The sequence below is a fragment of the Condylostylus longicornis genome, unplaced genomic scaffold, assembly GCF_029603195.1.
Source record: "Condylostylus longicornis isolate FDR11 unplaced genomic scaffold, ASM2960319v2 ptg000131l, whole genome shotgun sequence".
NCBI lineage: Eukaryota > Metazoa > Arthropoda > Insecta > Diptera > Dolichopodidae > Condylostylus > Condylostylus longicornis.
In genome coordinates, this window is record NW_026578099.1 from 252,775 (window position 1) to 266,197 (window position 13,423).

Here is a 13,423-nt window from a genome sequence, read left to right on the forward strand (position 1 = left end):
CATGTGCGGTTTTGCAAAAATTTATTATATTCCATCATTGTTTACAGATTAGGAAAATGAAAGAGGAGAAATTGTAGTGAAAGGAAGTTACAGAGGATTCAGATACAGTTGTATATCGTATTGAAAAAACAGTCTCCAATATTTCCAACATACATATGAATGTATATAGATATTTTCAATAGATAATTCAATTATATACCTATTATTAAAAATTTGAAAAACCTAAACTTAGTTCTATCTAAAAAGACTGCACGTAATTTCATTGTATAACATTAGGTCTGTCTGGTATAAAAAAGTTTCTAAAAACTTTTAGTTTTTGGGTGCAAAATGATACTTTTTGAACAAAAATGAGAGAAAATGATGACATTTTCATTTTCTCAAAGTTTAAAGTTTTTTCAAGTTTTGTAAGGTAAAATTTAGTGTTTTAAAAACTTTTAAAATCTTACAGCTGTCGAAACATATGCTTTTCTTGGTTATGTCGAAAGGTTTTATTTTTGAAAAAAAATTTTTCATCAACAATAACTTTTTTTCTCAAAACATTTCAAATTAAATAAAATAACCAAAAAGGGTTCACAAATGGTTTTTTGTAGATTGTAAACGCGGGGTAACAATGCACCGCACCACGTAAATGGCATATAACTCGGCCTAAAACGCGCAATTCGAATAATTTGGTTCCTGGCCCAAACACTTTCGCCCCGTCCCCATGCAGGTCTTTGACCCATCAGTGTACCACCTGGTGTGAGACCCCACCAGGTGGCTCAAAAACGCGTAATCTCAACTGTTCTGTTACCAAGCAACGAAGTAAACCTTTTCTCGAAGCTGAACGTTAATACCTTGTCATTCTAGGGAGCACCAGGAGCGGAACCTCCCTGAGAACGATCTGGTCTGCCGCTCCCATCTCATGAATGTTCCTTTACAACGAGGTGCAGGGAAGTCAGTCCCAAAATCATCTCCATTGCCGCGGTTGGTTACGTTCTCATAGCCCCTGTGATGCAGACGCATGCGAGCCTCTGCCATCGTTCCAGGTTTTTTCTAGCCGTACCAAGAGCCACTCTTCTTGCCCATACCACTGCTCTATATGTCATGAGCGGGAGCATCCCCACGTCCTGATATGGCCTTGCACACCATAAGCACTCGGGTGACCTGCACACTTACAGCCTCCTCATGACTTCGCCAAAGAAGCTTGGAATCAAATATCACCCCAGGTATATGACCTCGGATTTCCTTTCAACTCCGCTCCGCCCACACGGATTGTGTGCAGGTTTTCCAGCCTTCTTCTTCTTGTGAATGGCACCAGAGTCGTCTTGCTGGAGTTAAGCCTGAGACGTACACTCCCGCACCATTCCTGTGTCAACCGCAGGCCCTCTGCACTATGTCGCAGAGAGTCCCTTCAAACTTGTCAATAGCGATGATGACAATATCCTCAGCATAACCCTGGACATCAATTCCCTGACAAAGAAGTTCCTCAAGGAGCCCGTCCACCACTAAACTCCACATCATGGGAGACCGAACCCCACCCTGTGCCCTTTGCCATACATATCATTAGGGTATCCTGCCCCACAGCAGCCTCCGCCACCATGCCTTTATGGCTTTTTTTAAGTTTCACACTTCATAAAATAATCCAAAATAAAAATTTTCAGTTTTTGGTTAACCAAAAAATATTTGCTTATGTTTAATAAATACTCTGAAATTTGACGTTTATCGCATATTTAAAAAGTTTGGTTTATTTTTTTCTTTCTACAAGAAATTTTGCCATTATTTTTATTTTTAAAGTTTTTTCAAGTTTTATCCCAGACAGACCTATTTTCAACATACATATATCTAACCTATTACTAAAATATTTCAAAAACCCAACATAAGTTTTTTCAAACAAGACTTATGAAATTTCTTTATTTTTATCAATTCAAATTTACTTCTCGTAGATTATACATATATTAAAATAGATTGTACTACCATATATCAAAAAAATAAAATTAGTTCTTTTTAAACAAACTTTATATATAAAAGAATCACATTTATAAATTATTACATTTTCTTACATATACCGTGAGCGTCAAAAAAACTCATTAAAATAATTTTTGGTTAACTCTTAATATCTTTTATTTTAATTATGCAATTCAAAAATTAATTTATAAAATTGAAAGTTGATTTAATTGTTAACAAAATTTATGATAGAAATAACATTAAAAAACAATAACAAAACTCAAATTAAACAAATTCAAAAATACAGCCGTTTTTCGCGTCAAAACAAACCGCTTAGTTACAAAAAATGTTTTAGTTTTTTTTGAAAAACAGTGTGAGTTAATATTATGTATGGACTAGGGAAGATGATCTTATTATTTGGGTGTCCTATACAGCAACCATTTTTTGACAATAAGGGCTGTATGTTTCGGGTCATTGTCATGCTGGAAGACCAATAACAAGACCAACAGCATACATTTACATACATAAAATATTCTATAATGTTCCTTTTCTTCTTTTCATTTTCTGCCTTTAATCGCCTTTCCTCCTGAGGCGATTCTATTATTCTCTAAGTCCACGGAAATAGACATGCAGCAATGGTCAATAGCATCATATTTTTATGTTGGTGTTATAGCTTCAATTATTTCGACTATATCAATCTTTTTGTCTAAAAATAATTTAATAATATAATGCAAATAAGACTCTCAATTATTTAATTTTACTTGTTACACAGTTCTGTTTACTCATGGTGTAGAAGTATCTATAGTTTTGGGAATGTTTTTCCTGGGATTTTCTGACGAAATACCTATGTACGTCCGTTGAAATATAAGGAAAAAAAAAATATTTTTAAAAGAACATAATTTGAATGGTGATAAGGTTTTTAAAAAAAGTTTATCATTTGAACAATAATGTTTGTTTATTCAATGCGAGTGGTCAACTTTCTCTTCTGAATTATTCAGGTTAGTGATGAAGTTTTTGGTTGTTTGAATGTACTGATACAACTATTCCTAGTGCAATACAAATATTCAAGTTGCAATTTTTATATTGTACAAAAGTAAAGGTAACCCTTGACGCTCAATAAGAACGACAACTACAACGACTACATGTTAAAAAAAAACAAATTTTCGGTTTTGTTGAATTAAATGAAATTTTACTTTAGCCGTTGTAGTTGGAAATTTGGCAAAACGGAACATAGTGGAACAAAGTGGATATATTACTACATTATAAGCTGCATAAGCAATGTAGTAAGATATACTTTTCTTTTAAAAACGTATTGTTCGTTTGGCGTTTTAAGAAGTATGTGCTTTGCTCTGTTTAATTCTAAGATTTTACATGGTATTTCTTGCTGGGGCGGAGTTTATTTACGTAAGCTGAAAAAATTATTATCTCAGAAATACATAATTAGAATAATTCGTGGGAAGGGGAGACGATTTTCAAGTTTTCCATTATTTATGGGTATACTTCCTTTGAGGCATTTATATTTTTATAAAACATTAAAATTTTTTTTCGTAAAATTGGCTATTTACCTTTTTGATATGTACATAGTTATAATCTTATAGTAAATAACATTTTTCTTGCTCTTGTTCCTTGAACCCGATTAGCAAATTTAGATCGCTTAGGGTTTTAGCTCCTAGAATTTTCAACTGACTTCCACTTTTAATTAGTTTAGAACGGAATTTATCGTTGTTTTTCAGGAAATTTAGGGGTTGGAATTTTGGTTTCGATTTCGATGAGATTGAAAATTTGGCTAATGTTGCTGTATAATTTCATATTTTAATCTTCTGTGAAAACTTGTAACATTTTCTTTTATTGGCTTTTGCTTAATTTTTCATTTTTTATCATATATTTTATTATTACATATTATATACTACTATAAAGCATTGTAAGTTATTTTGGAATTTTTATTTTAAATTTAGTTTAATTTTTGAATTTTTTTTGTAATATATTTTCTTTTGGATTTTTAATTATTTTTGTTTTCTTTTTTGTTTAAGTTTTTTTTTTAATTTTATTGAATTTTTTTTAATTTATTTACATGTGTACATATACAAAGACAAAGCTTTGCATGGCTCCTAATCGGTTTTACATTTTCCCAACCTGTGAAGCTGGGTAAAGCCCTCTGAAAACATCAGCACTGCCAAAAAATCCGACTCTCACCTCCCAGAAGATAGGTAATATAGTTATCTGCCGGGTGTCTCCTGAGAAACTTATTTAGTAAGGCTGACAAGAGGGGATGAAAACAAGTACTCGGCGCTTAAGCCGGATTTTTTTGGTTAGGAAGCGCGCGGCAGGTAAATCCAGAAGCGTCTGACCTAGAGTAGGTGGCTCCCTGGTCTGCGTCTGATCCCTGAGAGACGGAAGTTTGTGAATCCTGGCAGGAGGTATGCAAACGTAAATCATTTGTGCAATGGAGAAAACAAAAGGATTTAGTACCCCAGGTGGTAATCTAACTACATTGGAGAATTCATCCTCTTCGGAGGTCGGCTCTACGGATTCTGGGGAGAACCATTTATTGCATTTGACTGATCCGTTCAGCAGGAACGCGAAACCCGGTGTTCGCCACCTACATTTGAGGTACGAATCTTAGAAAACAATAAAGTTATTTAAGGTGATGATCAGAATGATGACATACATTAAAGGATTGGCCAACTAGAACAGCTCTGTGTGGCTTTAAAAAACGAAGTTCTTCAACTGAGGACTGAAGAGAGAAGCTAAAGAAAGAGAAACATGGAACAATAATTTTTATAAGAAATTACAAACAATAAGTCTAACGAATGTAGTCATAAAGAAAAAGACCACAAGTTGCACCACAAGCAAAGCAGTTGGGGTAGATGAGGAACAACTCGTCAGAGAAACGGATTGGATCCTAAAGCAGAAGAGGTCCAGCAAAAAAAGAAAAGCGGAATTATTTCTGGAAGTGGTTCAGGTGTCGATCAACGCTGAGAAAGCGGACGTTACTGATTCTAAAAATCGAGGCGATGTCACGAAAAACTCTAGACCGCCTCCAGTAGCCGTAAGTAATGTGATTGACATCAATTATAAGGTTAAAATGATGAATAACAATCAATTTTAGCTCATTGTAAATTTGGAAATGGATTACACGAGTCTTACCAGGGCTATGAATGAATCTGGACTAGAATGGCATACCAATAAAAACAAGCAGGCCAGGCCAATAAAAGCATGGTAAGAAACTTTCACCCCAGTTGAAAACCGGAAGATATAAAAGAAGAATTTAGCTCTAGGGGTTACAAGACCTTGGATGTAACCAATAAAATTAAAAAAATAAGAGAAAATGGGAAAAACATTATGGTGCCTCCACCGCTGTTGATGTTGTAAAGTAAGGATAGAGAAATACCGTGTCGTTATCGTTTTATTTTAGTATAATGAACCGATAACCGATAAAACCGATAAACTATAGAAAAACGATAAATTAAAAAAAGTTTTATTGGTGTGTATACTATTTTGACAGATTATGATTATTTTGACAGATTCAAAGATTATGAACTCATACAGTCATATGAAAAATTAAAAAATAAAGAAAAAGTTTGCCATAGACAATAATTTTGTTTTAAATAAAATAAAATAATATAATGTTATCAACTGAATTTTTTTTTGAAGACGAAAAAGAAGAACTACATCAAAGAGTAAGGATCACACGAAGAAGGATTAGAGATCTTTTGTAGAAGGTTCTATACTATTTAATACATTGGAAATTTTGATCCAAATTTTGATCGGCACAAGTTTTTGAACAAACATTTCTTGCAATATCTAAATTCTCCTCCATTATTTTATTTATCCTACTTAGTTCAGATTTATTACTGACAATTCTGTTCCTAAAAATACAAAATCAAATTTATTTTAACTTATAGTTCTCAATGATGTTAATAATGGTGAAATACTTACATTTTTAGCACTTTTCCGATTTTTTTTTGGAAAAAAGTGCTTATTACTTTCACTCTGGCCGTCTGTCCGTCCGTCCGTGGACATGTTTACAAAACTTCTTCACCCTTCAAGATAGAAACCTGAAATTTAATATGTACTTAGATCTTTACTAGAAACTTATTTCCGTAGAAGAAAATTTTTACCTCCCCCTCTCTAGAAGTTATTCCCGCCCAAAAACCCTAAAAATGCAATCTTTTAACTATTTATTGTAGTAAAACTATAAGCACTTTTCAAATTTTGCAAATGCAGAAAGCCAGTGGCTTAGTTGTCCTATCGCGGCATACTATAGTTAAATTCAAAGAAAAAATGACCGTTCAAATTTACCGTTGTCTAAAATCCGTTTTTCTTTTAAAGTTTTGATGTTGCTTTTCTTCTAGACCCCAAGTTGTAGTAGCCTGAAATTTTAGTAGTTTTCAACCACTAACAAATAGTTCATTTCGTTAGAAGAAAATTTTTTTACATTTCAACACCCTCTCAAGTTGAAAGAAGAGGGCCCAAAATGGAGCCCTTGTGAACCCCAAATGTAACATGAACGAGCAGAACCCAAGGAAACTGCTCATGACCGCTCAGATAACCGAAAATCAGTTTGCGCGCATAGGTAGAGAAACCAAAGTAAATTCCAAGCTTATCACACACAGCCGAGTGACTAATCGTATCAAAAGTCTTAGAAAAGTCGAGTAAAGACAGAATAGCTATCTTACCATCGTTGATAAATACTAGAAGAAATACTATCAGCTACATGCAGAAGATCAGCACATATCCCATGACCCCTGCAACAACCAAACTGAAAGTCATTCAAAAGATACATTACTTCGAATATGAGCCGTAATTTGATCATGAACCGAGATCTCGAAAGCCAACGATAAGTCCGACAAAATGCTGATTTGCCGAATGCAACTGATAAATGGAGAACTTTTTCTACTAACAGGAACCACCTTGATACACTTCCAATACGTAGGATGTCGAGATGTAATCAGAATAGTGTTTAAAAAATGTGTCGAAAAATTAGCAACTACAGGAAAGGGCATCTTTACAAATTTGATTTGATCATAGTCCACAGCATTATACGGCGATGGACTGCAAGATAAGCTTCATCCAAAGACATTTTCTCAAAGGAAATCCATCAGCGCTATCACCAAAAAAATCCCAATAGGAGAAAAAAGAATCAATTCCGGAGGCAGAGAAATCACATATCAATTCCATATTGACGAAGAAGGACGGTGCTATCTGTTAATTAAATAATTTCTGGATTTAAATACCTTCCATAAGGAAATTGGTATTCCGTGTTAAATCGAAAGGTGTTGTTCTTTCTGTCATAACGGTATTGTCTAGCAGCCGAGCTGCTTCCATATATTGACATGCAGTTCTAGACGAGCCCTATGCTTTGTAGCACAGTTCCCAGTTTTATCTACAACCAAAGGAACTCCTAGATCTCTGTGAATGTCGCCGTTATCTATATACCGTGGCGCATTTACCATGCCCCGTAGAACCTTATTCTGGTAGGCTTGAATTTTCTTAATGTGAGTCTTCCTGGCACAACCCCACAGTTGAATGCCATATAGCCATATCGGTTTAATGATTTGACTATAAATTGATATCTTATTATCAATAATTACCAAATTGCACTTACGACCTAGGAGCCAATAATTTTCTCTATATTTATTTCCTAATTCTATTTGATTCTTCTTTATATGCTCTTTCCACCTTAGCTTGACATCTAAAGTCATTTCTAGGTACTTTGCTGAGTTATGGATCGAATCGTCAATGTTCGCTCCTACTGCATATGTTGCAGTATCGTCAGCAAAAGTGGCTACCGTAGCATTTTCTACTTGTCAATCTTGTAAAGTAAGTACAATGTGGGACCCAATTTATTTGCCTTTATTTCTCTTAGCGTGGAGTATTCAGCGTCTTGTTTAATTCTAAATATCAGCTAAGTAAGATTTCAAAATTTCTACAAATGGCGATGGTAACATTTGCCCTAACTTAAGTATAAGGTCCTTGTTTCATACCTTGTCGAATGCCTGTGCTATACGTCTAGAAATATAGAAGAGCAGATTTCCTTATTTTCAAAGCTTTTTTCTATAATATTCATTATTCTATGGACCGGGTCTATAGTATTATGGTTTCTTCTAAAACCAAATTGATGGTTTGGTTTGACACCCCTATTTTCTATTATTGGCTTCAATCCCCTTAATAGCAGGTTTTCAAAAAGCTTAGACATCATTGGTAACAGTGAAATGGACATGTAAGACTTTGTTTCCCTCAAGGATTTCCCGGGTTTGGCAACCATAATTACCTCTATGACTATCCAGGAACATACCCAAAGTCCATAGCTACATTCATGATTTTCGTCAAATGTTCCAATGCCTCGTCTGGTAGCTCTCTCAGTACTTCCGCAGTAATAAGATCAAAACCTGGCAATTTTTTCAACTTCAGGGATCGTATGTCTTCTGCAATTTCTTATTGAGTAAGTGGAGCTATGCTGCCTGCTTCATTTTCGATAGATTCTACCAAACTTAGATGTTATTCCGTTTGGCGTTAATATGCTGTCCAAGTGATCAGCAAACAGTTCGGCCTTCTCTATATTGCTCCTCGCCCAACTACCATTTCCTTTAATCAGTGGCGAAACGTGCTTAATCCGTCTCTTTTTGGTCTTTGCCGCCTTCCATAAGGAATAATTTGCTTTTTTCGTAGCTGACAAGCTCTTTTTATAATTTTCGCATGTTGCCTATTTAAATTCTTGGATTTTTCTTTTAGGCACCTGGGAAAGTCTGTTTAAAACAGTTTTATCATCAGGGAGACGCGAACGTTGCCATCTACGTCTGATCCTTCTCTTTTCACCAAATAAATCAGTTATTTCTCCAGGATAGCTATTTGCTGTCGGCTTGTATTGTTCCATGCAGACATTTTTGTATTGTTCCATGCAGCTTTTTATATGATTTCAATATATCCTGCTAACTCAAGATCTAATTGTTCTCTTGATTGTATATTTATATTTATGTCAATATTTGCTATTATTTCGTATTTAATCTGTAGTGCTATTTGTCAAACTGGGTTTAAATAATGTTGTAGTTATTTTTTCACTTAGTTTTAATATGACAGAGTGATCTGAATTAAAATCATAATAATCTTCAAGGCTTAGAAAGTTTTCTGATATTTTTTGGTTATAAAAAAGTCAATAACATCAGAAATGTTATTGTCAGTAGGAAAATAAGTAGGAGTGCTAGTGGAGAGATAGCAACAACCTCGTTCTTGAATAGGTTTTCTTAGCTCTCTTCCTTTAGTTGAGGTGATTCTAGAACCCCAATCTGTAGGTTTGGCATTAAAGTCACCTCCTATTAGATATCTGTGCCCATGTTTGTACAGGAGATCTTTAAAAGTATTTTCCTTAATGCTGCAATTTGGTGGACAGTATACAGCACCAACAATAAAGTCCTGTTTACTCGATTTAATTTTTATCGAAATAAACTGAATTTCAGCTGTTTTAATCTTGAATTCTTCATTATGTTCTATACTTTCTTTTATTAGTATTGCACTTCAACCTCTTGGCTGATTGCTGGAATGTACCGCTCTATAGCAATCATAGCCCCTTATTTTAAGACCGTATAATACGTCCAATAAGCCTCCAACAGCGAACAAATATGTATATTTCTCGTTTTAAGAAAAATTTCCAATTCTTGTTTTTTATTAAGAACATCATTAGCATTCCAAGTTACTATACGTACCTCATTTACGTACATCTTTTCTTAATAAATTTGGTTTCCCCATATACACCTCAGTGTATCCATTTTCTATTTTTAATAATCTTTTACAGATCTCATCAATTCTAATCAACATACTACATATCATTTGCACAATGTCTGCGTTAGTTGTTTTTATTTGTATGGTTTTGTTCTCAGGTTCCTTATTTTTCTTATATTCTGTTTTGCTTTGAAGCGCTTGTGAATACGATACTCCTTTTAACACCTTACTAAGTGTCGTTTTTCTAGCTATTTTTGGAGCTCTTTGCTCATTAAATTTAACTTGATTTTGTTTGGTTTTATTCACTTTTAATCTTCTTTTCTGTAATTCTTTTGCAACCAAACAACCTCGATAGCTAGCACGGTATGATTCACTGCAGTTCGCACATTTGTGGTGAAAATTATCCTTCTTGTTGCACTCTGCTGTTATATGATTACCAGCACATTTTACAGATCTAGCCTCTCTTTGACAAAACTTTTGTGTGTGTCCAAATCTCTGGTATCTTTTGCATTGCGGAATGGATCTGCTGCTTCTAGAAACTTCTATTTTCACTCTCATTGTGCTGTAAGTATTCTATTTTATAGATTTTGATTATCTCTTCCGAATGGTCAAAAGATAACATAAAGAGCGGAAGTTTTATTGAAATATATTTTCCATTTTCTTTTTTTCTTTTGATTTTAACTACAACATCTAGACATTTAAAGCATTTGCTAATGAGCTCTGTTTTTATATCCTCTGGCACAAACGATGGATGGAGATTTCTAGCCATAACTTTAACTGGCCTTGTCAGTTTATTCTCATAAGTGTGCCACTCCAGTCTAGCCCTATTTATAGCTTTTGTTAATTTGTATTCATTTTCATTTTCCACATTTATTTTGAATTGGTCATTATTCATCATATTGACCTTAACGTTTATTTTTTCTTCGTTTAATATCTTAACTATATAGGAGTAGTTTTTAATGTTGCTCAATATAACCGGAGGAGGATTGTGCTTCTTTGGATTTTCAGCCTTTATCTTAGGACTGGTTTCATTATTTTTTTTATCTGTTCTCTCTGAATTTATTTCACGAGACTTTTTCATTTTTCGTTTCTTTGCATTATTCTGTTTAGAATCCAGTCAGTTTCTCTAGCCAGTTCTTCCTCGTCGGCTTTATATAGTTATATCATCAACATCAAATGATGATAATATTCTAAAAGATTTTCCTCTTGAAATAATCAACTAAAATATTATTTCAATTCAATAAATTAAGCAAAACAAACGACACTTTTATTTTTTTAATTCTTCTCTTTTATTTTCATAAATTCTTTTTTTGTCGTAAATTTTTTGTACTTATCATATTTCAAAACAAATAAAACCAATTACAATTTTAACTTAACTAAACTGACCTATGTTTTTATTAAAACATAGTGTGAACGAACGACCAACTTAAAAATGTTTATGTTGCATTTTTCATTTATTTTCGTTTAACGTATTATTATAACGTTAATATGGTACAATGGTAATTTTGTAATAAACATGTGGCTTGCATATTGAAAATTTCAAATCGATTTTTTTTTTAGAAATTATTGTAAGTAATTATAAGATAAGCAAATTTAATGATAATTTTGTAATGTGTCCCAAATTAGAAAAAAAGAATTTTTTTTAATATTATTTTAGTAATCTTAAGAAAATATTTGTATTTTGTAAAATTAATAAAAGTTCAGTTCATTTGTTACCAATAAAGCAATCGGTCGAATCGACCAAAAATTAAAAATAAAAGGTGTTTAAATCAGTTTTATGATCAAAGTCACCCTTGAACATATAAGTGGCGCAGTCGTTGCGGTTTTCAAAATAAAAAGGATGAAAAAAAAAAAAGTAAAATTGAAACACCTAGTGAATAAAAGTGAACTCAAAAGGAAAAATTCATTTTATGTGCTATCTATAAAATTAATTTGAAAAACAAACAATAATATTCTGATTAAATTTAAATTAAATTTAAATGAGAAATTAATTTGAATAATTTAATATTTTCAATATTATAATAACAAAAAAGTCAAACAAAGAAAGAAAAAAAAAACTTCCTTGTGAACATTAAAAACTGAAATTAATACAATAAAATCATAAAAAAATTTTTAATCATTGAAATATTTTTATATAACCACAAACTATAAATAATTTTGCTATAATAAATAAAAAGCAATAAGGTATTTTTATTTGCTGTGAAAAAAAAAATATCTGTGAAACAAAAAGGAAAACCACAATGGCACAATCAAATACATCATCCGGGCAATCCTCATCAGCTGCTCAACCTGCTGCACAACACCCAAAACTATCGCTTTCCCTGGACCCGATGAAATACATTTCAGAACTTCCGGAGTTTGGTGGTAAGTCGCACGAATTATTTAATTTTATAGGTTTAGTTGAAAATATAATCCCAATAGTTAGTAAATATGACGAAAATGGTCAAATAATACTTTTAAATAAAATTAAATCTAAGCTAGTAGGTAAAGCGAGGGAAATAGTGGAAATAAATAACCACGTTTCAATCTGGTCTGAAATAAAAACAATTTTAATCAATAATTTTGGTGAAAAGAAAACGACATTGCAAATCTATGAGGAATTGCAATGTGTAAAATTTACTAGTACACCTGTTGACTTATACAACCAGATTAAGCACATTTTACGCCGGTTGAATAATAAAGTAAAGGACCTACCTAATGCACCTGCCAGAATTCAAGCCAATATTCTAACGGGCTTACGAATTTTCAAAGAAAAACTTGTGGAACCAATGCGTTCTATAATATTTAGCCGTAATTCTAGTTCTTTGGAGGAGGCAATAGACATATTATATGAGGGGAGTTATGCTGAATATAATCCCTTTAGAAATTCCTATAATTTTAATAAAACTAATACTAATTCCTCTAATCAAAATAAGAAAACTTTTAATAATTTTAATAGTTATAGAAATAATAATACCAATACTTACACACGTAATAATAGCAATACTACTGGTAATAATAACAACAATATTACCAGTTATAATAATAATTTTATGCGTAATGATCGCAGTAGTAATAATAGAAATTTTAACCGTAGTAATAATTATACTAACTACATTAATTGTAATAGTTACTATGGTGGTAATAATTATAATCGTGGCAACAGCTATTCTGAATTCAGACATCATCGGGGTCTGAACAGTCAAAATTACTCACCTGCTAATTTTCACAATTCTCGATCTGAGCCCATGGATGTTGATCCGTCTACCTCAAATCATAGAATAAACACCATAGAAAAACAAAAAATCTCTGGAACACATTTTCAAGACTCAAACGAGCCTATAAATCCAGTTGAAAATTTTCAGTTGACTGCCTCGGGGGAGAACTTCCTTATATAAAATTGCAATCCAAAGGAAGGCCAATAAAATTTATTGTGGATTCTGGTGCTACAATGAGCATCATTAATACTGGAATTTGCAACCCCATGTATAAATCAAAAATTATACCACTTAATATAAAAACTTTATGTAATACTTTTATCTGCGATACTAAAATAACAATAGATGCTTTCATTGAGTTTGATTCTGATAGTAAACTTAATTTCCTTGAAATAAATTTTCACGATAAATTTGATGGTTTATTAGGCAATAATATCCTAAAACCATTAGGGGCCATAATTAATTACACAAGCAATAGTTTAGAATTAAATACAGGTGAAGTACATTACCTATATTTCAATCAAAATGAAGAAAATGAATACCATATTTCGGTCCCAGTTAACAAACTAAGCGTTTTCCAAAAT

General features: G+C 32.7%; 1 protein-coding gene across 1 annotated transcript; it reads left to right on the forward strand.

The window, feature by feature from the left end:
* Nucleotides 1-11,882: 11,882 nt before the first annotated feature.
* On the forward strand, nucleotides 11,883-13,019 carry LOC129614966 (ras-related protein RabX-like). Its single transcript, XM_055529958.1, has 2 exons — nucleotides 11,883-12,310; nucleotides 12,581-13,019. Exons 1-2 carry the CDS (start codon nucleotides 11,883-11,885, stop codon nucleotides 13,017-13,019), a joined length of 867 nt encoding a protein of 288 aa, XP_055385933.1.
* Nucleotides 13,020-13,423: the final 404 nt, after the last annotated feature.

What these genes read in the sequence shown, in the direction of transcription:
- LOC129614966 (XM_055529958.1), top strand. Translation starts at nt 11,883, where the DNA reads ATGGCACAATCAAATACATCATCCGGGCAATCCTCATCAGCTGCTCAA. An exon ending in ATTAAGCACATTTTACGCCG is followed by an intron (nt 12,311 to 12,580) that starts GTTGAATAATAA and finishes TAATTTTAATAG; the next exon opens with TTATAGAAATAATAATACCA.